This window comes from Daktulosphaira vitifoliae, unplaced genomic scaffold (assembly GCF_025091365.1).
Source record: "Daktulosphaira vitifoliae isolate Bord-2020 unplaced genomic scaffold, ASM2509136v1 Scaffold_4, whole genome shotgun sequence".
In the NCBI taxonomy this organism is placed as follows: Eukaryota; Metazoa; Arthropoda; class Insecta; order Hemiptera; family Phylloxeridae; genus Daktulosphaira; species Daktulosphaira vitifoliae.
The window spans coordinates 35,197,269-35,222,593 of record NW_026099575.1 but is presented as its reverse complement, the minus strand read 5'-3'; the positions used below and the strand labels follow the sequence as shown (position 1 = coordinate 35,222,593).

Sequence of the window (25,325 nt, the reverse complement as noted above, 5' to 3'; positions counted from 1 at the left end):
AAAAAAAAAAAAAAAAAAAAAAAAAACACATCATAGTAAAATTAATACTTTCTCAGCTTCGCATCGAAGCTAAAATGTAAAATATAATATCAAGAATTTTTTCACAAAAATTGCATATAAGTCCAGAGATCAAATTTTTTTTTTCAAATTAAAGTATATTATATTAGCTTTAATTTAAGGTATATATAAAAGTGTCAGTCTTGCCGGAACATTTTCAAAAATTAAGTTGAAAAAGTGAATTTTTTGTAAAAAAGTTACCATTTTGAAATCCTTCCTGTGGGCTGGTAAAGGGTCAAATAAGGGTTCACAAAAATATATAAAATGATAGGTTAATACCTAAGGTATAAATAAAAAAATAAAAAAATCATTCGGTTATTTTTAAAAAAGTTATGGCAATTTTAAGTAAAAAAAATTGAAATAATGTTGAAAATTAGCGATTTTTAAATTTGTAATTTTTTGGGGATTTTCCCCGTTTACGGGGAACGAGGGAATTTTTTTCAAATTTAGGGTAATGTCTTCGACTAGATACGATTTGTGATCTTTTGACATATTTTTCATCAAAATTGGTCCAGCGAGAGCTGAGAATGAACGTATACAGACACAAAAAAATAATAATAAATGAAAACACATCATAGTAAAATTAATACCTTCTCAGCTTTGCATGGAACCTAAAAAATTGTATTGATCCATACATTTTTCAAAAAGTTATGGCAATTTTAAGTAAAAAAATTGATAAAATGTTGAATATTATCGATTTTTAAATTTGTAATTTTTTTGGTGATTTCCCACATTTATGGGGAACGAGGCAAATTTTTTCAATTTTTGAGAGTAATGTCTCCAACTAAATACGATTTGTGATGTTTTGACGTATCGTTGAAAGAAATCAGTTCGGTAACAACAGAAAAAATGGTAACAGACACAAAATAAACACATTATAGTAAAACTAATACTTTCTCAGCTTCGTATCGAAGCTAAAAAAATTAACATTCGACAATGAATGAAATGTGGGTACTTAAAAATAAATGTTTGCTAAAAATTCAACAGTCGACATGTCTATTTAATAAATTGTAAAAAAATTGACGTCAGTATTAATCCAGTGAATATTAATTTAGAACACTGGATACTTCATTTAAATTATTATCCACCATATTTATTTTAAAAGAAACCATGTATAAAAAGCGTCTCTATAGCTTTTCAAGTTTATTAACTAGCCCAGTTTCATTTGAATTCCAAATAATGGAACCAAATTCAAGGGATGATATAATTAAGTACAATATAAAGTTTCATTCGATACATGGTTTATTTTTAAATTCAAGAAAATTCGTTTTAAAAACTCTTAGTTTATCAATGATTTTTCATAAATTGTATCTATAGTTATTAAACAATAAATCTGATGAAAATATAATACCAAACTCACGAATGTGAATGACATTTTCTTATATTGTATTAATAATTAAATAAGATAAATTTATTTGGGATCTACATCTATTGAATGCGATTTGTTAACATTTATTCATACTGAGTGAATGAACAATGTCTACACGCCAGTTAACAAAATTATTGATAACGTCTTGTAGATCTTCAACTGATCTCTTGCTTATTAAATGAAGCCGCCAGTAACCAAGTTTTGAACACGAGGCAGTCCACGTCAATCACTGCCCCGTTAGTGGCTTGGCCACGCCATCGCTCTAAATAGTAAATATCTACCATTTTTTTTAATTTACTTAATAGAAAATTATCAATATAAATTAAAAATGTATTAATTATAAAATAATATAATAAAGCTATTTTTTAGATATTCTTATCATAAGTTTGATTGACTAATTTCAGTTAAATATCTTTTCATGTTTTCAAAAATGTAAAATAGTATGTACGATTCTTACTTGTGGGCATAATATAAAATACTAACTCATCTGATTTTAATTTATATTTCATTCGATACATAACAAAATCACAAATAATTTTTCACAAGCATAAAATGAATATATAGATTAAAAATGACTAAAATAATATTTCAGTACAAATAATTTTTTTTTCATTCATAAAGCACAAACAAAACATAATAAAATAAATATAAGTATATATATTAATTATCCTAATCCTAATTTATATAAGAATATCAAATTTATTAACTAGAAAATAAAATAATTAACATAAATAATATCTACAGTTTTTCAAAATACAAATTTTAAATAACACACATAGGTATATCTAATAACACTAATTAATAAAATAAAATGGATGCAGTATTAAAATTATAATAATAGGTAGATTATAATTAGTTTTAAAACAGAAATGTAGTAAAAAATAAAGGTAAATTTCAAGTTTGTCGTGAGAAATATATATTTGTACTGAAAGTTGGAAAAAATATTTTGTTTATACAGATTTAATTTTGCTGTCATAAAAATGTCAACTACCCTTTCTAATGCGAGACATATTACTTTGGTGTACTAGAATTGTATGATTGCTTACTCCATTAGTTACTGAAGAAATTATATTAACTTTGTTTTTGAATTAAAATAATGCAAACTGCCAATAAATTGAATATTTAATATTTATTGCAATTTAATTAATACATATACATAATTTTAAATGCTACAAGGTTTTATTTATATTTAAAATAAATTTAAAAATATTTTTTTATATATTAAATTTAAGTATTTTAATCATCACTTGAAGCTCCAATAATAGTCAAAATGTACAAGAAAATGTTTATTACATCTACATAAATATTTATAGCTGCAAAAATATATTCTTCTGGTGATATTGAGTATTTATGTTCACCACCAACCATAAGTTGTGTGTCATAAATCAAATACAGAGAGAATATCAATGCACCAGCTGAAGCAATTATTGTATTCAATAATTGACTTGGGAAAAACAAAGCAACTAAACTAACAACAAAGAGAACAAGTACGGCGACCATAAGAAAACCACCCATTACTGTAAAATCTATTTTGGTTTGCATTGCAAAAATTGTAAGAGCAAAACAAATTAAAGTTGTTAAACCAATTGCTAACAAAACTCTATGTGGATAATATCTTGAAGCACACGTAGCTACCATATATGATTCAGCTAATGTAAACACAAATAACAAAATGAAGTTGGTTGGAGTTTTTCTGCGCAAATCTTCACAACAAGCCAAAGCGATTAGAGTTCCAAATGTAGCTATCATAGCAATAATAAATAACTCTCCATGTTTTTGCATGAATTCTTTAGTAGGCTGATGTAAAACAGCCATTGCAACAAAAACCAATGTCATTAATAACTGGCACATTAGTATGCTATAGACTTTACTGTAAAAAAAAAAAAAAAAATGAATAAATGATGTAAATTGAATTATTACTATGTTACTATGAAAAAAAAAATTGTTTTACACTACAATTATATTTTTTTATATTTACCTGATGAAGTTTCTACGAATTGTTTTATCACTAAATCCAAAATTTTCTGGTGCATTGTATGAATTGTTTTGAGGAGGTATGTTTGGTGTTCCATAAGGTACACCATATTGAGGAGGATAACCTCCATAACCACCACCACCACCACTACCACCATAACCACCACTTGGAACATATTCACTGCTGGGAGGATAACCACCACTCGGAACATAACCACCATCTACTTTTGGATATGGAGCACTTTGTGGATAAAATCCTGGGGGAGGAGGAGCTGGAAATGATAAAAATTATATCATTTAAATTGAATTAGTTAATAAATAGTAAAATACTAATTATTTTTTTAAAGATCAATTTGATCTTTAAAATTGTTACATAAAACAACGATTTTAGGAACTAATATAAGTGATTTTTTTCAAATAGATTGATATATATATATTGATTTACCAGTTATCACAATATTTTAAACTAATAGTATGAAAACTCTTACAGCTTACAGCTTAAATGATAAACAGAGTGAGACACAAAAATATAACTAATCCAATAACTTTTGATCAAATAATCATTTCACTATAATTTTTTAAGAATTTTTGCATTTATAATAGTAGAATGCACATAAAACAGTGTCAGCTATACATACCCGTACTACATACCCACTTAATATATTAATATAATTGTAACTCAATAAGTAATTATCCTAAAATTGTTATAGACAGTTTAAAATTTTTTATAAGAAAAAGGCTAAAAATAGCTATTTTGAATAGTGGCGGGCTGAACCAGTAAATTTGAAAAAACCAAATAACTAAATTTTTTTTGTTTTTTGATACACAAAAAGTACAATATTTGTCAAGTTGATATTATTTGGCATTAAGAATCTAATATTGGGTATTATTCCATTCAGAATATTTAACCATTACTACTACACATATTTAGTAGATTTTTAATATGTTAAAATATAATAACTATTAAATAGAGACTAGATTTGTATTAGTATATCATATACATATTTGAAGGTGATCTATTTAGCTTAGCTGTGAACTTTTGAAACTAATTGATTTAAATGATTTTGTAATGACTTTACCAAGTTGGAATAAGTGCAAATACCAACATAATTATAGCTTTATTTTTAAATGAAGTTTTCATAACAAAGGCTAATAAATTTTCAACAGAAGATGATTGACTTTTTAAAGCGAGCCATTGAGGTTGATTTAGAAGGGTAGAACAGACCAGCCACTGATACCTTGCTAGACATAACCAGAGTATAATTTACAATAATAAAAATATAGTATATATAAAATAGATAAAGCTAAATAACGAAAAAGACTGAGTGACAGTCGCTGATGGATTACTGCTTAGGTTTAGGCCTAGGAAGGCATAATTTTCAAAATGTTAAAATTTAAGAGCCGAAGAAATATACCAAAAATTTTTTTTTTAATTGGTTCTGATTTTTTTTTAATTTATTAAAAAAATTTTATGGACTATAATATAATTCATTTTGTCATTGACTTTCAATTTGAGTGTGCATTATTAATATATTGATGGAAACAATTATAGTATTCATCGAATAAGATTATTAAAAAGAAATAACAAAATTGACTGCAAATTACTAAATAATTTTTCACTTTTGTATCTATGATGAGATTACTCTTACATATATGAACCATTTGAAATTACTTATAAGTCTTTTGTATATGATTGAGAATTAGTTTTGTACAGTTGAGGGGGTGAGTGTGTTACGCATGTTTACAGAAAACAAGAGCACTACGCTTAATAGATATTGACAGAGTTAACTTTGCTTTGTTAACTATAGAACTAAGTGTTTTGTGTCTGTAAGCGAGTCGCAGTAATTATTTCAGTTTTACGAGTGCTGTTTCAAGAGTAAAAGTTTCAAAGTTGTGAAGTGAAGTNAAGTGTTTTGTGTCTGTAAGCGAGTCGCAGTAATTATTTCAGTTTTACGAGTGCTGTTTCAAGAGTAAAAGTTTCAAAGTTGTTTATTAAGTTTCTTGCTATTAAAAGAAACATTTTTTTTTAATAAGCTGACAAAGTCCTGAATTTATTTTTTTTTATCAACAATGAGTAGCTATTGAAAAAAATTTAGCGGTGCAGAATATCATAAAAGAAAAGCGTAAGAATCTTCAAAAAAAGAAAGCTTATTAAAAATATCCTAAAAATATCTAATTTTATGACAAGCTCAACAAATTTTATGAGTAGTGAAAACAATCAACAAGCATCAGGTTCATCTTTCGTAAGTATTTTGATGCAATTGTTAATAATTATTTTTTTTTGAATGTGTTATTTTAATCTTAATTAAAGGACTATACAACCAAAAAATCAACTTTTTTTTTTTATTATCTTAACATATAAAGAAAAAAAACATAAACATTTTGGCGGTGAAAATTTTTTTTTAGACCACCCGTTCTTGACTTACAGACAATATTAAATAGGCGCGTGATGTCACAGATTCAATTTTGTGGCGGCGGCCGTACTTTTCTTATGGAATGCTATCTTTAACTTGTTATAACTATTAAAACACTAAATATATCTTATTTTACCAAAGAAAATTTTTTAAAGAAAATAATTTTATCTTTTATTTGATATAATTTTTGTTGAGTTGCAATCGTTCTGACTTGTTAAAATAATTCATACTAGCATTCAATGTTGAAGGCATTACTGTGTATTGAGTATATGTACTGTGTCTTGACGTTATTACGATGGACATTTTTATAATATTATCCTTAAAAGTTTCTACTTTTATATCAGTAGTTTCTTGTTTCTTTGTCAAATTGTATACATTTACTTTATCATTCAAAAATACCTGTTATTAATTGTCCCTTAGTAAAAATATTGTGAAAATTGTACATTACATATTTTTTTTACGTTACTTTTGTTAGTTCTTTTTAAATTTAATTATAATAAGTTTTATTGTGGTCAGTTGGTCGTTGTTTTTTTTACACTAATAAAAATAATCGTTGGAATAATAAATCAATTACCTAAAAGTTTTAATATTTTTATGACAAAAAAAAGAATGTCCAATTTTATGAATTAGTTTATCTTTGTCCAAAGATATTCAAGAATTAAACCAGTGTGTAAAGTGTTTTTTTTCTTTAATTTTTAAAATAAACTTGTTTTTGTGGTTGGGTAGTTCTTAAAGAATAAATTAATGAAAATTGTTAAAAGAAATTTTTTTCTACCCGGAATTTGACAATTTATCAATACAAGATACCGAAGAAGTACAATCAAATTCTTTTTTTATCACAAGACACAAATTCAAACGAAATATCGTCAGATTTTCCTCCATCACAAGATTCCGAAGAAACAGTTGACAACTGATATTTTGGTCATAGTTTGGAATGTTATTATAGATTATTTTAATGCTTTCAGTAAGAAGGTTCAGGAATCTAATGCGGATTTATCATCTTTGGTAAAAATTTATGGTTCTTTTGCATTATTTATTCAAGATATAAGGGACAAACAATTCTCTGAATATGAAAAATAAGCAAAAACACTTTCTGGAGTTCAAGTTTATTATCGTTATGATACAGGTCACCAGAAAATTAGAAAAATTCAGGCAGATGAATCACGGGTGAATGAAACAACACCTTCATCTGGTCAAGAAAATTTTTGCACCAATGTGTATTACCAAATTATGCTTTAAGCATACAATTGGACGGACGTAAAAATGCTAATCAGAAACTTTACAAAAATTTTAATTTTTTTGATAATTTATCTGACATAGATACAAATGAATTGAAAAATCTTGCAAATAAATTAGTTGAAAAGTATCCTAATGACTTGGAAGAGACATTAGGAAATGAATGTATTCATGTACAATGTCAGCTCAGATTCCTTAGCAAATACAGAAGATGTACGGACAAGAAATATTCTATGTATTGCATTCTCAATATCTTCGAGATGTTTATCTGAATGTCCACATTGCTCTATGTATTTTTTTAAGAATTCCCGCTACCAATTGTTCCGGAGAAAGATCTTTTTCCAACTTGAAATGGGTTAAATCTTATTTATAGGCAAGTATGGGACAAGATAGACTCAATGCATTGGCATTACTGTCTATTGAAACTCAACTACTTCAAGAAATTGATTACGATGACATAATTGATGCTTTTTCTCGGACAAAAGCCAGGAAGAAGAGATTTACAAATTGAGCATAGCATAATTTGAGAAAAATGTTTATTAATATTATTTGTTATGCTAGAGTTTAACAGAAAATTGTTTGTATTATTTAATGATAATATTTAAATAAAATAAAAGCTATATTTAAAAAAACAATTGTGAATCAAAATATATATAATTTTGTTAATCAAAATTAGATGTATCAGACAGGGTCTAGGGAGGCAAGAAGCTTAATTTGCCACCGGTGACAGAGTAATTAAGCACATAATATGAGATAAATGTCCATATTTTATTAGCGAACACAACTGATATGTTTATTTTACAGTATCAAAAAGAACAGAATACATTTTTTTCGCACTAACTACTAAGATTATAGATATTAAATTTTTTTTATCATTTCAATTATAGGTGTTCATTAAAAGTACAATAATAATTTTTTTAAAAAGTAATACAAAATATTTAGTAAAAAATAATTAGATTTGTCAAAATTATGGACTACCTTGTATTTTTAATTTTAGCAGTCTTTCATAAAAAAATTTTAATTTATAAAATGGTAAAAACTAAAAATTAATTAATTTTTCATAAAATGTAAAATTTACCTGCTCCAGTGCCATAAGGTGTTTGAGTCTGTTGCCAGGTGCTCATTTTAATATAAAAAAATCTAAAAATAAAGTATAAAATATGAGTAATTCCTATTGTTATAAATGTCAGTTGACCATATAAACTAACAGGCACATGTTATGCTATATTAAAAAAACAATCAAAATTTTAATTTAAGCATAAAAAATATAGCTGACTGTATCTTATCTAATATCTCCAAAAGATATAAGACCTTTAACAAATTATTAGATTTTGGAAAAATGCAAATCAAAATTTTTAATTTAAAATATGTTTTATTATAGAACTATTGGTTAGTTAAACAATTTAATATTGAATTTTATGAAATATCATTAAAATTCAAGTTTTTTTTTATTCTAATCTAAGAATTACAAGAAAGTTATGCATCCATTATATTAGAAGCTAACATAAAAATTAGACTATTGAAAACTCATATCATAGTAGTAATAATAATAATAATAATAATAACTTTGCTAATTATGACTAAAATTAATTAAATTTTCATCTTTGACACATTACAAAACATTGACTATTTTAAAATATGCCCGTTTTTTATAAACTTCAGAATGCTTCAATTTTTGCTTTTTGTGAGTTTATTGCTTACAACCTAATTTTATTAACATTTTTGTAACCAAAGAAAATGTTAAGTTTGAAATATTTATTTTCAGGTCAAACTTATTCCACCCAGAAATTGATACTACATTCAATCAAACTCCAAATATGATTCAGGAATTGAAAACCCACTAATTAACTAATATTGTATTATGGCATTAGAAGATCATGATTAGAATAATGCCATGGTTCTAATATAAGATTATAATTAGACATAGAAACTACATAAATTATTTTAACTAGATAAGTAAATTAAAATTAAAAAAAAGTAGCACTTAAAATTGTTACAAACTTTGATTTATTATAATATATGAATAAGTAAAAAAAAAAATTAATCATAAGTTTTTTATGGGTAAATATCGGATTAGTTATAGGAATTAAATATTAAAGTTTATACACTGAAAAAATAAAAATCCTGTTATAAATGAAAGTCTCAAATACACATGTAAAATTAGTATTTAGATTTTCATAATCGACTTTACAGAAAGGTACAAAAAAACAAAAATTTTGAATAGATATAAATATTTTTTAAAATGAATTATGTAACATATATATAATACCTGTTTATTTAGTATATTTAAGAATTACTTGAACTAATGAAATTACTACGAAACTCTTAAACTCCGATGAAATTGCAGAGCAAATATAATATATTCGTTATTATATTACAATATCGGCAAATAAGACAATTAAAAACTGCTGATTTTGATCAATTATGACAAGCAAGTATATTTTAAAATAATAAGTGTAATCTTCGAGCAGTTTTCAGATCAATTACGCCACAGATGACTAATGTCAACAGAACTGTTTATTATAGATAATAATAAACCTCTAAAAATTATTGAAAAAGAATACTCTAGAATATCACTGACAGTGTAGCCCATATAAGAATATCAGTTAACAGTGATGGCACTTCACTACTATTTGAGTTAACACTGAATATTGAATCAAATAGAAAATCATCTATAAATTTCAAAAATAAATGTCCCTAATAAGTAAATACAAATTTTTAACTTTACGTCAAAATGGCCAAAATATGGATGGGACAACTCAACAATAATATGATTCATTGTAAACTTTAACATTCAGGATGGATCTGAATGTTAAACACATTTTATTTTCGGCAATATTTTTACATTTGTTTTTTTAAATAATTTTTAATGATTAACTTAAATTTGATGATTATGCGTAATATTTCATTCACTATTTTATTTTAATAAAATCGTAATACGAATATATTTGAATGGCGCGCAGTATTCTACAATTTCTAAGATNGTAATATTTCATTCACTATTTTATTTTAATAAAATCGTAATACGAATATATTTGAATGGCGCGCAGTATTCTACAATTTCTAATTAATACGTCCAGAAATAAATGATAGCAGAGTAGTCTAAGATTTGCTATGAACGAATTAAAATATTTTCAGCGACACAATTCTAGCACCTCTAAACTTTTCGCTTATATTTGTTTACATAAATATTTACAGTAAAACTTCGTAAATGTATATTATTAGTTATAAACTATTTTTAAAATTTTTATATGTTGTATATTTTTTTGAATTACAAGTGAGAATGTATAAAATGAATTTAGATTAAAATATATTAGATGAAATACAAAAAAGTATTAAATCCACTAGAAAAATAGAATTAACTATTTTCTCTTAGTATCCAATCACTTTTTAATGCATTTAATTTTTTTCTCTTCCATTCTTTTTTAGTTCTTTTTTTCTCTTCTATTATCTTTTTTTGAGCTTCAATTGAATAAACACCATTTTGAATTTCATCTAATCTGTAAATTAGTTTTTGTCTAGCTAATTTTCTATTTTCATCTACACATCTTGATTCATGGCATTTGATGACTATACCAGTTGGTTTGTGTTTCAACATTACACAATTAGAATTTTTATTAACTGCAGACCCACCAGGCCCACTTCCTTTGACATATTTTTCTTCAATATCATTTTCATTTAAAGTTGGTACTTTGGTTTGGTCCAATATATATTTGTAATTAGATAAACTTAAACTAATTTCTCTTGTATTATTACTGATTGAAGGAAATATTTTTTTAAAGAGAAACATGAATTACATTTAAATTATAGACTTTTTCTTTAGTAATTCTAGTCCTTTCTAAAACAAAAAAAAATAAATTTTTAAACTACAAAATAATAAATACATAAAATTAATTAAGACATCATTTGGGAATCTTAAATGATTTAATTCTAATAGAATAATTTAATTAACCTTACGTTGTAAAAAAAATGTATTTTTTCAGGATCTGCAAGTTCTTTATTTTTGACAAATTCCTGTTTAATTCGTTTTTGATAATAATTTTTGTTGGTTAATTCTAATGTTTGTCCATATTTGAGTAATTCTTTATACAACTTTCTTATATGTAGTGTACTAATTGGCATATCTGAAATAAATATTTTTATAAGAGTAATTTTATTTTAGGAAGTTAGTGTAAAGATAAACTAGATTTTCTTAAGAACCCAACTCTTCATTTTCAAAATTAAAAATATAATTAATCATTTATAATTACTCATGACATATACACCATATAAGGCATGTAGGGCTAAGAGACTTAAGTTTAAAAATCTATAGACTTGATATAAATTAATGTACCATAAAAATTAATTGACAAATAAATGTTTAATAAATTGTACTTCCTCGCCAGTCTATATTTAATATAAATCTGATTGAGAATATTTTTCTGGTGTATACTATGACAATCGTGTAAAAAAAGGCTTGGTAAAGGATTAGATCTTGTGACCCTAGGTGTCATAGACAAACCTTAGAACTAGATCACCATGATTCATATTTCAATATACTTTCATTTAAGTTAATAATATGGTGTTTGGCTAAGGGAAACACATACCATATAAACTTTAAATTAAATAATATGATGTACAGATAAATTCAATTTTTTTTAAATACAATTAATAGTATACATTTGGTAAATATATTTTCTTTAATTACCAAATGAACCAACCTTACTTGAAAGAAATTTTCGGCAATTATTTCAAAATTTACATAATTCATTCATATCAAATCTAAAATGTATTGCTAATTTTATAAAGAGATAATTTTTTACTTTATTAACTAAAAGGTAACAAAAAAAATTTCAATGATTAGAGTATATTGAAATATGTTTCGATAAGTCTTATCAAATATCACTTAAAAATGTTGAACGGCGCTACAGTCGTTCCTATTTTAAGTTATTATCAAGGGTTTTGCAGCATAGAATAATTTTTATTACTTTATGGGTTGTAATAATAATTAATATTATTCGATTATAATGGAATATCAAATAAGGTGGCTAAAATTCATAATTTTAAAATTTAGAATATTTTAATTTTCAAAAAGAAAAGTCGTTTGAAGATATTCTTTGAATCTAAAAAAAATTGTTTGACAAACCTTAAATTAAAAATTAATATATATTTTTAATATGTTTATTCATCGTGTTAACCATACAAATCATATCATTTCATAAAGTAAAGTAACTGAAATATAAAAAAAAATTATCTGCGCCTTCTTGAAAGTTTAATGATAATAGTTGATTAATTTTTTATCTTATTTTACATGTAATAATTTTTATAAGAGTATACTAATTGGACGACACAGACAAAAACGCATATAAGAGAAGACACTAGGTGCATGTGTCTCAAACGGCAGTAAAATATGAAGCAATATAAGTTATAGAGTTAAAGACCTTATTTTTAAACAATTTTGATGAGCATAATAAAAAGGTCATTAGAGGACAAAATTGAGAACCCTGGATGACATGATTCCTAAATGCTTCAATATAGATAACTATCCAGGAGAAAGAAAGTGTTGTAAAAATCAACGAAAAAAATGAAAACATACATAATATAAATGAAAAAATTATTATTACTTTTTTGTTATTATTTAATTAAACTATGCTCATTCAAATATACTTTACATATTTTTTTATTATTATAATTAGAACTCGGAATTATATGTATTTATAAATTTTGTTTGAGCCATTTTGAAAGATCTCATGTTTGTGCAATTTTGTCGTAGGGTGACATAAGAACGTTGAAATATATCTTTCATTTTAGAGAGAATTAATTCTTCCAATCACTCCAAAACTAACCTCGGTAACTACACATTACTAAGTTTTTGGGTGAATTAATAAAAATTTGTATCGGTCAATGGTGTGTTAGAAATAACATAATTTTTGATAATTGTCTCTATTGTGTTACTATATATTACATTGGTATATTATTAAAAACTGCATATTCCAGAAATTTATAAATGAATTCTTAAAAATAAATATAAAAATATCGTCTTGATTTGTTGTAAAATATAGCGATTCAACGATAAAATCGGACTAACTATATCGATATAAATTGTAAATATATATATATAAAAAAAAAAATAATAATAATCGATAATATTTTACATTTATACATATCGCACATCATTAACTCTAAATTAAATCTGGTTAAAAAAAAAATTAGGTATTATATTTGCTATAAAAATATATATTTTTAATCCAAGATGTATAATAATCCTCTTCTTTAAAAATTCGGCATAAATGCATTTGTCCGTCGAGTTTTCTTGAACAATAAATTTACTTCTAATTATTTCTAATTTTAATTTATCATGAATAGTCTAAGATGTAAATAAATTGAAATATGCAATATGAAACTACTGTTAGTCTATTATTCAAATACATCTTTATCATTTTCTTTAATTCATAAGATTATTGAAAACATTTTAGTTCACAATTGAATAGTCAATTTATTAATTGTAAAACGAAGGAGAATCACCAGAAATAGTGAAATTCATAATTTATTCTGTAAAACAAAATACATCTTTGGATATTGTATAGTTATTGAAATGTTCCAGAAACAAATGTAAGTCTAATGGGATCACAACGTAGCCATAACAGCATTTAAGTTACTTATCACGTAATACCAGTTATCAGCTTCATATGGTTTTTGTATAAAAAAAATCCTTAACATTGTTAAAATATACTATTATATTGTATTATCAAGCTACTGCAAATTGTGACAGTGGCTGTCGATCGGAGATAGTTGATACATTTTATCTTAGTTTTATTTTCTTTACAATATGTACAAATGTTTGAACTTGATATTCGTAGTAAACTAATATCTTTTTAATTTTTTTTTTTGAAAGTATAATTTTTATAGAGTATAAGTAAAAATATATTCTTTATTGACCAAAAGTATAAATTTATTACTTGGAAAATATTGTTTCTAAGGTTCTAATATTTATAATTTAAGTGGTAATGGTTGTTTTAGGCGAACATCCTATTAGAAAAAATATAGCAAAAACCTATAAACTGGTAAGAAAATTTAACTCTTTAATTTATATTGAGTTAAAAAATTGTATATTATCTCAATTAAAATAATAAGGTTTTAATGATTTTAAATGCCAGAATCACTCAAAGAACAGGTGGTTTATCGGTGTTTATTTCTTAATGAATAACATAAAACTATAATTGTTAGTTTTCACCAATAAATTCGTGTAAAATTATTTTGTGTAAATAACAAAATTATGTTTATCAAATTGATTTACTACAGTTTTGCTTCTGTTTTAGTCATATAAAGTACTTTTTAAAGTTTTGAAACCACTGACCACTTGAGATATTATCAGTTATATTTTAAACTTAACATTATTTCTATATTCTGTAATTATTAATTATTATGACTTACTTACAAAATCAAATAAATATTGTGCAAGAGTAATACTTACAATAATAATACATTCTGAATTATTTCATGTCTGCTATTATTATTATAGAATATATTGATTGTTTTTTGATTTCTTGTTTATATTTATCAGTGTAGTATAATAAATTAAAAGTACTACAAATACCTCATTTGTTGAGATTAATTTTTAATAAATTTGACATTTACACAAATTAAAACATGGAAAAACTTATTCATGAACTGTTTGGTAATATTTCAAATTATTTAAACATAAATGTATATAATTATTTTAAACTTTCATACTGATAAAATTTGTTTTTAATCAACCTACTAAATGCCATATATATTAGAGTCTAATCTGATAACTTTTTTAAACTAAAAAATCAAATGTTAAATTAAAAAAAAAAATAAAACAAAGTTTTCATTATGATTTATATGAGTGTAATTGTTTAAAATGTCAATTAATATTGAAATAAAAGTTATTTAATGAAATTGTAATTAAAATATCAAATATATTACTTATTTTTTATAAAAAATTTTGAGTTAATATCCAATTAAATTTATTTTCAAGTTTATAAATTCAATTTATTTTCTAAATACCCAAAGTATATCAAATTTCAAAATTGATATTGAGCTGCATATTAGATTTTACTTTATACTACAATCAGTAAAAGATTTATAATTTTTAACTGTTTTTTAAAGAGTTCATTTTAATTTAGAATTATGGTTCTCAAAAAATATGGAAAATTTACCATTGACAAGTAATGATTTTCCAATAAAAATTTCTACCTATCAGGCATTAACACAGGTATTGTAGATATTATTGCTATATGTATTATTACAAGAGGATAGATTGTGGATAAACCTTTTTTTCCTTATTGTACTTGTTTTGTCTATTATTTCTATTGATGTTATGTATTATGTGTGTACTTATTATGATGAATGTCTATTATTTTTATTAATTGTTTTAACTTATGTAGAATAGAGACTATTATATAATTACAGTATAAATTCTTGTTTTTTTTAAAGTATTTTTTGACCTACTCCCTTTAATGACTAACTTTTTAAAAAATATTTTGAAATAATGTGTAATAGTTATTTTGTAATTACTAAAGTAAAATTCTGAAATCTTAAGTTTGTTTAGAGTAGGATAGTGACTTAAATTATTGATCTTATATTATCATACCCAGTAAACAAAGCTATTTATGATTGATGTTAAACATAAATTATTGATGAACACACGAGGTTCCCTAATTCATTTGAACATTTATTAATTAATTAAATTAATTAAATTAGTTATTAAATAAGTAATTTTATAAATGTATTCATATAAACACAATCCATCAACAAATCATAAATACTTCTATAAAACAATAAATTTATGAAATATAAATTTTATTTTATGAAAAATATTTAGATATTTTATTCTAATATAAAATATGCTTATTTTAATTTCTATGTTTTATTTAAAAATTTTATAGGTTAAGGATTTATCATTTCTATTGTGTTAAGAAAAATTTAACTGTATCTATTATTCTGCATAGGTTATTGCAAATTAACTCACTTTATTTAGATTGCTTTGCATTTGCACATTTTCAAGTAGTACAAAGGGTTTGGTTTATCATAAACCACTAGATAAAAAAATATAAATATAATATTTGAAAAAAAATTTTTTGGTTTCTTTTAGTTACATATATTTCTTAATTTATCAGTTAATAATAACTGTTTAGAATCATTCTTTATAACTTAAAGGGATGTTTATTTTATTTTTTTAAATGGCAACATACATATTTAACTAGATTATAAAATAAAAAATTAACGAATTAAAAAAATGACTGGTCGATAACAATATCTGAATCAGTATTTTGCTAGTTATTCTTGTTTTTATACCTAGGTGGGAGGAAAAGTAAAGCCAAGAAATGACAAGTGATAAAAATAGTTGATAAATCAAGAAATATATGTAACTAAAAAACAGAACATTTTTTTTTTCAATAATGTATTTTGAGAGTAATGGAGTGGTTTATGATAAATCAGTTACCCTGTATATTAAAAAAAGGGTCCAGATTTTTATGCAAAAAATATTGGATTACATACATGTGAAATATAAAAAATATACAAAAACATAAAAATAGAATCTACACATTGCAAAACACCCATTTTATTCAAAATTATTTTAGCCAGGTTATTGAAGAATATCCATAGTTTTCAATTTCTTACCTTGTACAAGAAGTTTTATAAAGTGACTCAATTAATTGTTCGGTAATTTTTTTTGATAAAATTATGATACTCAAGAATTAAGCAGGATTTTAGGAAAGAAGTTTTTAATATTTGTAAATAATAAATAAGTGGTACCCATTATTTTACATTTTATACATTCTTTGCATATTTTATCACAACACCATCAAATATTCTTTTTATACTATGCTATGAGATAAATTTGTCAAGCACCACAAAATAAAAAAGTAGTTGGCTATTTTATTAAAAACTTAATAAAAAAAATAAACAGGATAATAAATTAATTTTTAGTCAAGATGAAGATTTAGTTGATCAAGAATAATCTTTACTATTTTTTGCTATTATGCAAAGTGCTTAGTAAATTATAATATAAATTAAAATAATCTATCTTTTTATTGAAAGTTAGATAATTTTCATTATTTTTATGTGTTTAAAAATATAAGAATTTTCAGATATTATTTTATTTATTTTTTAGAATCGTTTTCTTATGTTACATATCAAAGTTACGATTATTTTTAAAATAATACTAATAAAAATTTCATATTTTATAAATATGATAACAATGTATTGTTTTAATGATTAATTTAAGATTTTTTTTTTGCTTTGATTTTAGTACGCTAACTTGCTTTTGGTTTTAGCATATTGTAATACATAGCCACATTGAGATTATTTTAAGTATTAGTTTGATTACTTTTTATCTTATCAAAGTTACATTTTCAAAATTATATTTGCAATGACAGTAAGTATTTTTTAGCTTCATAATATTATAATTGATCAATTTACAGCAAAAGCTAACCAAAACTCATAAAAATATTTAAAAATTAAATTATTAAATTTTAAAGAATAAAACTTAGAAATAAACTGAGAGTTGGTTTTCTATTGCATAATACTATTCAAATTAAGCTTCTCATATATATATATTTTAATTACTTATAAGATTGTACTTCTTTTATAGGTAAAGAAATTAACTGATAGAGGTTTAGGAATAAATTCTGATGATGATATGGTAAATATTACATCAGAAAGAATGAATGATCATTCTTTACACCAACAGTCACCTATTCATTCGCCTGGTAATTTTTATTCGTATTAAATTAATATAATACTTATATATCATTTCTTACAAAATTGATTTTGTTTAAAAATATGTGTGACATGTATTATGATTTTATATGAGGGAAGGGGAAATATCAAATTAATTTTGCTATCACTTTTTTCGTTAATTTTTACATTAAATTTATGTATTCAACAGTATAAAATGACTTAGTCTTTTAAATTCTTTTAAATTAAAGCATATAAATTAACTAAAAAAAAAATCAAAAAAAAATAATTTTGCTTTTGAACTTCTTTAATATGTATGTTTTCTTTATAATCTAAAGACAATTAGTGTAGATTAATAAATAATAATTAATTATAAAATATAATTGTTGTAAAAGAGGTCTTTAAAATTTAAAGGAATTGATGTCATTTTTGGAGGAACAGTAAATTATGGTGAGTAATTGGTGTAATTTTAGAAGTAATATTTTGTTTTATATGTTTATATACCTAACTAAAGAAAATGATTAAATGACGAGGAGTTTTGACAATTTTTAGAATTTAGCTTTTTAAAATAGTTTTTAGAATTAGTTTTATAAAAAATTATTCATTTTTAAAACAGCTACAGATTCTATTTAAATTTCTCTAAGTAGTAGTAGACATTGCTTTAGATTGTAAGGGTAGAATATGGAGATAGAGCATGCTACTTTTAAAAGTTGCTACCTTAAGAATACCAATTGTATCTTTAAATATACAATTATACTGAAGAGCTAAAATAAAAATCTAATGTCTCATATTAAATTTTGAGAGGTAGTAACACTTTTTTAAATTGCATGAGATTACCACTATAATTAATTTAGCTATAATGGAAAACATTCATACAATATTCTGACTACTTTTATTAAAGTAATCAGAATATTATAGATACCATGATAAAATAATCAAAAATTTGATGATATGCGATGTTATTAATAGCATAACAAAATAAATTATTTAAAAAAAATATCTGTCAAAATAGCATGATTGATTTATATATTTTAACTTTAAAATTATTTTTTTTTGGTAATGTTTGTTTTTTTATATTTTTGTAAAGATTGAATTATAATTTATGATTTTTGTCCTAGTTCTTCTTATTAATCTTTAAATTTAGGATCTGGTGATGCTGATGACATACCTGGTATTGGTCAGTATGAAGATTTTCACACCATAGATTGGCAACGAGATGTTGCACGTGATCGTTTACGTCATCGACATATTTTGAAGCACAAAGACAATTCTTTTATAGATGTAGTATGTTTTTTTTTTTGCTGTTAAAAAAACTAATTTCTCACTACTTTGAAATTATAATGCTTGTAATTTCTATAGATAAAAGCAGCTCATGATGCATGGTCTGGGTGGCTTTGTGTACTATTAGTAGGTTTAGTAACTGGTACTGTTGCAGCAATAATTGATATTGGAACATCATGGATGTCAGATTTAAAATTTGGTATCTGCCCTCAAGCTTTTTGGTTAAATATGGAACAATGCTGTTGGTCTTCAAATGAAACTTCTTTTGAATTTGATAAAGGAAACTGTTCTCAGGTTGTTTAAATTTATCAAGTAAAATTATTATACTAATAAATTTTCAGTACATTTAATTCATTAGTAAGAGACAACCTTCAATCGTTAAACTCATTAAATTAGTTTATTTAACTATAATAAATTATAACTGCTTCATTAGTTTAAATTATATTGTATGGATAAACTTTCATATTATTTTTTATAGTTTGTACAAACATCATCATTATTAATTGTATTTAATAAATATTTACCTGAGTAATAATGAAACGTGTGAAACCATTTTTGATAAATTGCTTATTATAACTGTTTTATGTAATTTAATAGTTTTTAGTTACTCAAAAATATATTTTACAAAATATAGTTTTTCAATTTCTTTTTTATTTTGTAATTTTAATGCAATTAACAAGGTATTACAGAACATATAGCATTAGACACAAACTTTTTAAGTATAATACTTCTAATATTAAATACTATTTATTAATTTCTTAATAATTATTAATGTTATGTTTTTATGACTGCTATTATATTTAATTATTTTCAGTGGTTCTATTGGTCTGAAATATTTACTTCATCAAATGGAACTTTTGCCTACATAGTATCTTACATTTTTTACATAATGTGGGCTCTATTATTTGCTGCATTAGCTGCAGGCTTAGTTAGAATGTTTGCTCCTTATGCTTGTGGTTCAGGTATACCAGAGGTAAGAATTATTAATAAAAAGAGTAGTCTCAATAGATGAATGTTAATAATTTAAACAATTTTTTAATATCATTATATTATCCTAAAATAAAAGAGTAATAAAATAATTAAAATGTTCTCATATTTATATAAATAAAATTATTGAATTTTGATATTTCAGATAAAAACAATTTTAAGTGGTTTCATTATAAGAGGATACCTCGGGAAATGGACACTTCTTATTAAGTCTGTAGGAATTATGATGAGTGTATCTGCTGGACTTAGTCTAGGAAAAGAAGGTCCTATGGTACATATAGCTTCATGCATTGGTAAATTAGTATTATAATTGATAATCTTACACAAATGTAATGTTAATATTTGATTTAAATAGGTAATATCTTATCTTATTTGTTTCCAAAATATGGCCGTAATGAAGCTAAAAAAAGAGAAATATTATCTGCAGCCGCTGCTGCTGGTGTATCAGTTGCTTTTGGTGCTCCAATTGGCGGAGTACTTTTTAGTTTAGAAGAGGTTAAATTATTACATACATTTTTTTAATTAATTGTAAATAATAATTTATGTAATTTTTAAGGTCAGTTATTATTTCCCTTTAAAAACGTTATGGCGATCATTCTTTTGTGCACTTGTTGCTGCTTTTGTTCTTAGTTCAATTAATCCATTTGGCAATGCTCATTCTGTAATGTTTTATGTGGAATACCATAGACCTTGGATGTTTTTTGAACTAGTTCCATTCATTGGATTGGGAATAATTGGAGTAATTATATTTAATTATGTTTCATATTAAATAATAGCAGTTTAATCTTTTTTACTTATTTTTAATTTATACTGTTCAAAATTTTAAAAGCTACAGTGTAAAATAGTAAAAAACAACACTTAATGAATTTGTAAAAAAAAAAAATGCTTCAATATTTTGTATCAAGGTTTTGATTGAAGGTTAATAATACTATAAAATAATGTAAAAAAAATTACAAGTAATTGTAATGTAAAGATTTGTATTGTACTCTTAAATAATGTTAATTTGCTTAAGATACAATTGAAAATTTAAATTTGCTTTTGCTCTTGTAAAAAATTGCTAAAATTATGTTTTTACCAACCACTGTAATTCTAATTAGTAATTTATATTTCAGGGTGTTATTGCTACTATATTTATTAAATGCAATATCAGGTGGTGTCGTTATCGAAAAACATCAGTTCTTGGACAATATCCTGTTATAGAAGTATTAGTTCTTACAGCTATTACAGCAATTCTTTCTTACCCAAACCCATATACTCGTATGAGTATGAGTCAGTTAATTTATTTATTATTTAGTCAGTGTGATGTATCCAGTCATGATAGTCTTTGGTAAGTATTATGAAGTAATAATACATATTAATTATCCTAAAAATGAAAACAAGATATATATCTAGAAAATTCATATAGTTAAAAACAAAGCCTCTTGCACATTATTTGACTGTGATTGTGCAACTCTAATGGATTTACCTAATGTGAACTTGACACGATAGTAGAATGTTAATAATAAATAATAAAATCGTAACTGTGTTTGATGTGATGGTCGAGTCAGTTTATTTAACCTTAAGTATAATAATGTTATTAAAATTCTGCAAAATATGGATTACAATATTAAGGTCTGGTATATAGTTCGATGACACGTGCGGCAGAAGTCAGTCACAGATGAACTGGTTTACATAGTCGCCGATGTGTCTCGCGGTGCTGCGCTCCTCTGACCTATCCTATCTACTGACTGCCGGACAAGACGAATATAGTGTTATCGTCAACACTAACGAGTGCGACAGTGGACAGCTGATAATCACGACCGTATAACGTGCTAATTCACTGTAAATGAATAGTGCACTATTACGGGCCATGTCAAACTGTTTCTATGTTAGAATTATCTAGAAAATATAGGTGATTTCAAAATATCAACAGAGTCTAAATTTTTAAGTATATTATACAAAATCTTATTAATTTTCTATTTTATAAAAGTATTACTAGAGTTGTACATTTGTGTTGATGTCATAAAAAAATATTTGATGATCTGACTGTGGTGTTAATAATAATAGTAGTATAATACTATTCTAACTAAGGTATAATATTGATTATCACTAAAATTATCTAGGGTAAAGATTATAGTATATTTTATGTGTAACCAGTCATTTTTTTAAAAATAGTTAACATGTTTTCTACTACATTTGAAGCTTTAAAGATAAATAGTTATCTGGTATTTAATTTGAGTGAGCTGGTATTCATCTGCACTATTCATTATTTAAAATTTTATGTTATTTGTAAAACTTTGCAAGTATTTTATGTTGCTTAATATTAAAATTATTACATTTATAATATAAGTTTAAATTTTATTGAGCTGTTGCATTTTTAGTGATTATACAAATGATAAAGCAAATTTAGCTGGACCTGGAGTTTACAGAGCTATGATACTTCTTTCAATGGCATTCATTTTGAAATTAATTACTACCATTTTTACTTTTGGTATTAAGGTTGTATAAATTAATTTTTATAAATTGACATTGTTAAATTACAATACTTTATTTTAAAACTACAGGTACCATGTGGTTTGTTTATTCCTAGTTTATTCTTAGGAGGAATTGCTGGCCGAATAGTTGGTATTTTTATGCAACAATTAGCTGCTACTCATCCTCATTTATGGTTTTTTGATAACAGTTGTGGATTACCAGGCCAAGAAGATTGTATTACTCCTGGTTTATATGCTATGGTTGGAGCAGCTGCAGTATTAGGGGGTGTAACACGGATGACAGGTTGCAATAATATTAAAAATTAACCATTAATTTAAAATAGTAAATAGTAAATCATTTTATTCTGCATTCTTAGTTTCATTGGTTGTTATTATGTTTGAACTAACTGGAGGTGTTAGATATATTGTGCCATTGATGGCAGCTGTTATGGCTAGCAAATGGGTTGGTGATGCTTTAGGAAAGGAAGGAATGTATGATGCTCATATTCAACTAAATGGATATCCATTCTTGGATAGTAAAGAAGAAATTGTACATACAACTATAGCTGCAGATGTTATGCAACCAAAGTTAGTTTAATATTAAATTAATAAATATTGTTAATTTATATATTTTATATTATAGACAAGCTGAACATTTGCAAGTTCTTACTCAATCTTCAATGTCATTCGAAGATATTGAAACACTTTTAAAAGAAACTGAACATAATGGTTTTCCAGTTGTAGTGTCTAAAGAATCTCAATACCTAGTTGGTTATGTTTTACGTAGAGATCTACATTTAGCTCTTGGTAAATGTTTAAACTGTAAAAAATGTAAACTTTAAAAAAATGTACAAACTGGATTTTTTTTAGAAAATGCTAAAAAAACAATGGATGGGTGTCTATCGGAATCGTTAGTTATATTTACTGATGTTACTCAACAAATTTTACCACCTCCTCTTAAATTAAAAAAAATATTGGATATGGCTCCAATAACCATCACTGACCAAACACCTATGGAAACTGTTATTGATATGTTCAGAAAACTTGGTCTGAGACAAACATTAGTAACACATAATGGGTTAGTTTTATTACATAATATACAAATTGTTCCTTCTGTTTTGACAAATTCTATAACTTTTGATCCTTTAAATATTTTTTGTTACTTTCTTTTTTAAAATTTTGTTGGAGTATAGGGTTATAATAATATCATAAAATATATATTATTTTTTTATTTTGAAATTAAAAATAGTAGTTTTATAAAGTATATTATAAAAAAAAAATTGTAACAAAATAATTTTTTGATGAATTTTAATGAAGAGATTTTATTTCTAATTTTTTTTTTTTTAATTTTTCTTATCTTTCAAAAAAATGTTATATAAAAAAAAAAATAATATATATTTTATATTATTATAGTCCTATACTCCAAATAAATTTTAAAGAAGAAAGTAACAAAAAATATACAGTTGTTCAAAAGTTATAATTTTGTCAGAACAGGATAACATCTCAGTAGAAATTTGTTATTTATATTAATGTATGTAATTATTTAGGAGATTATTAGGTGTAATAACAAAAAAAGATATTTTACGATATATCAAACATATGGACAATGAAGATCCTAGCTCAGTACTTTTTAACTAAATAGTCTAATTGAAATTAATTATTATTATAAAAATCAATTTAGCCACAAATTAATTTGTTTAACTGTTTTGTATCATTTAGCAATGATAAATATTTTATTTGTCTTGGATTCTATTATTAAACTTTGTAATATAATTTTCAAAGATATCTGTTTAATAAAATCAAAGAATCATAATAATATAATTATTTAACTGTCTTAATTATTTGTTTGATATTGTAAAAGAGTAAATCAGAAAGTTTTGAATTATGTTATGATTCTTAAAAGTATTGTTAGTTAAGAACTCAAGTTAAAATTGAAATTAAGATGAAACGCCTACTAGATTCCATTTATTTAAATTTGTATTGTTATTTAAAACAGTATTTAGTTAGCCTCATATATCTTAATAATGAAAATACTATAGATAAAATATTAATGTTATTCAATTAATTGTATAATATACATGGATTTATTTAATATAAATTTTAATGTAAATATATGTTTTGGTATATTTTTTGAACCTATAGATATCATCATTTTACTAAAAAGAACAGTAAAATAATAGGTTTGTGTTATTATATCTCATTTTTATATTGTAATAATATAACTCATCCAATTTAAATTAAGATTTTTAGATGTGATTTGAAGTTAAAATTTATTTTTGTTATTATTTTATTTATGTATTATTTATTATTGATTACTTTGTGTATAATTAAAGCCTGAACAAATGGCAGCTCTTAATGGTATTTTAATCTACTTAGTCATTTATTTTATTAAAAAGATTTTATTATTTAAATTTGATATACCTAAATTGGTAAAACTTTTTCAAAACTGTAGATTATATATTTTATAAATACAGATCATTATAATTGATATTAAGTGTTATATTGTGTTTAATTTTTTGTTTTATTTAAAAGTAGTAAACATTAAAATAGTATAAATTTAATATAAATATTATATTTTTGTTATAAAACTATATTTTATCAATTACAAAAATTTACTTCTAAAATATCAAACCTGCAACTTTAAAAAGTTATAAATAAATAATGATTGGAATAATAATAATCAATTTTCCTGCAATAAACAAAATTGTTAAAATTTAATCATAGTAGTTATTTAATAACTAATTTTTTATGAACAGATAAAATAAAATTTATACTGTTCTGTTGTTACGAAAAAATAAAGGATAAATAAATATAGTTTTAAAAAACTGAAAAACACGCTTTTAAAGCATATCGAACTAAAAAGTTAAC

General features: G+C 23.9%; 4 protein-coding genes across 11 annotated transcripts; 1 reads left to right on the top strand and 3 right to left on the bottom strand.

Annotated features, from left to right (window-relative positions):
- Window positions 1-2,012: 2,012 nt before the first annotated feature.
- Window positions 2,013-9,582, bottom strand: LOC126905446 (protein lifeguard 1-like). The gene is made up of 4 exons (XM_050685136.1): window positions 9,320-9,582; window positions 8,129-8,190; window positions 3,405-3,672; window positions 2,013-3,296 (listed from the first exon to the last, which is right to left on the bottom strand). Exons 2-4 carry the CDS (start codon window positions 8,172-8,174, stop codon window positions 2,663-2,665), a joined length of 948 nt encoding a protein of 315 aa, XP_050541093.1. The 5' UTR covers window positions 8,175-8,190; window positions 9,320-9,582; the 3' UTR covers window positions 2,013-2,662.
- Window positions 9,583-10,299: 717 nt separating this feature from the next.
- LOC126905452 (mitochondrial translation release factor in rescue) lies at window positions 10,300-10,840 on the bottom strand. Its single transcript, XM_050685144.1, has one exon. The coding sequence runs from the start codon at window positions 10,838-10,840 to the stop codon at window positions 10,409-10,411; it is 432 nt and encodes a 143-aa protein (XP_050541101.1). The 3' UTR covers window positions 10,300-10,408.
- On the bottom strand, window positions 10,748-11,913 carry LOC126905453 (electron transfer flavoprotein regulatory factor 1). 4 transcript variants are annotated; one of them, XM_050685147.1, is made up of 3 exons: window positions 11,756-11,913; window positions 11,008-11,174; window positions 10,748-10,888 (listed from the first exon to the last, which is right to left on the bottom strand). In XM_050685147.1, exons 2-3 carry the CDS (start codon window positions 11,170-11,172, stop codon window positions 10,850-10,852), a joined length of 204 nt encoding a protein of 67 aa, XP_050541104.1. In that variant the 5' UTR covers window positions 11,173-11,174; window positions 11,756-11,913; the 3' UTR covers window positions 10,748-10,849. The 4 variants fall into 4 exon arrangements, with proteins under 4 accessions (XP_050541104.1, XP_050541105.1, XP_050541102.1 ...); XM_050685148.1 differs by having other exon boundaries at window positions 10,748-10,884; XM_050685145.1 differs by having other exon boundaries at window positions 10,781-10,884; window positions 11,003-11,174.
- A 1,867-nt stretch (window positions 11,914-13,780) lies between these two features.
- LOC126905444 (H(+)/Cl(-) exchange transporter 5) lies at window positions 13,781-24,433 on the top strand. 5 transcript variants are annotated; one of them, XM_050685131.1, is made up of 18 exons: window positions 13,782-14,093; window positions 15,180-15,268; window positions 17,309-17,434; window positions 17,651-17,768; window positions 18,151-18,186; window positions 18,881-19,020; window positions 19,096-19,311; window positions 19,832-19,990; window positions 20,150-20,297; window positions 20,360-20,499; window positions 20,561-20,743; window positions 21,117-21,331; window positions 22,365-22,482; window positions 22,548-22,761; window positions 22,835-23,045; window positions 23,101-23,264; window positions 23,328-23,535; window positions 24,005-24,428. In XM_050685131.1, the coding sequence occupies exons 3-18, from the start codon at window positions 17,429-17,431 to the stop codon at window positions 24,093-24,095; spliced, it is 2,367 nt and encodes a 788-aa protein (XP_050541088.1). In that variant the 5' UTR covers window positions 13,782-14,093; window positions 15,180-15,268; window positions 17,309-17,428; the 3' UTR covers window positions 24,096-24,428. The 5 variants fall into 5 exon arrangements, with proteins under 5 accessions (XP_050541085.1, XP_050541087.1, XP_050541088.1 ...); XM_050685128.1 differs by lacking the exon at window positions 17,309-17,434 and having other exon boundaries at window positions 13,781-14,093; window positions 24,005-24,431; XM_050685132.1 differs by lacking the exon at window positions 18,151-18,186.
- Window positions 24,434-25,325: the final 892 nt, after the last annotated feature.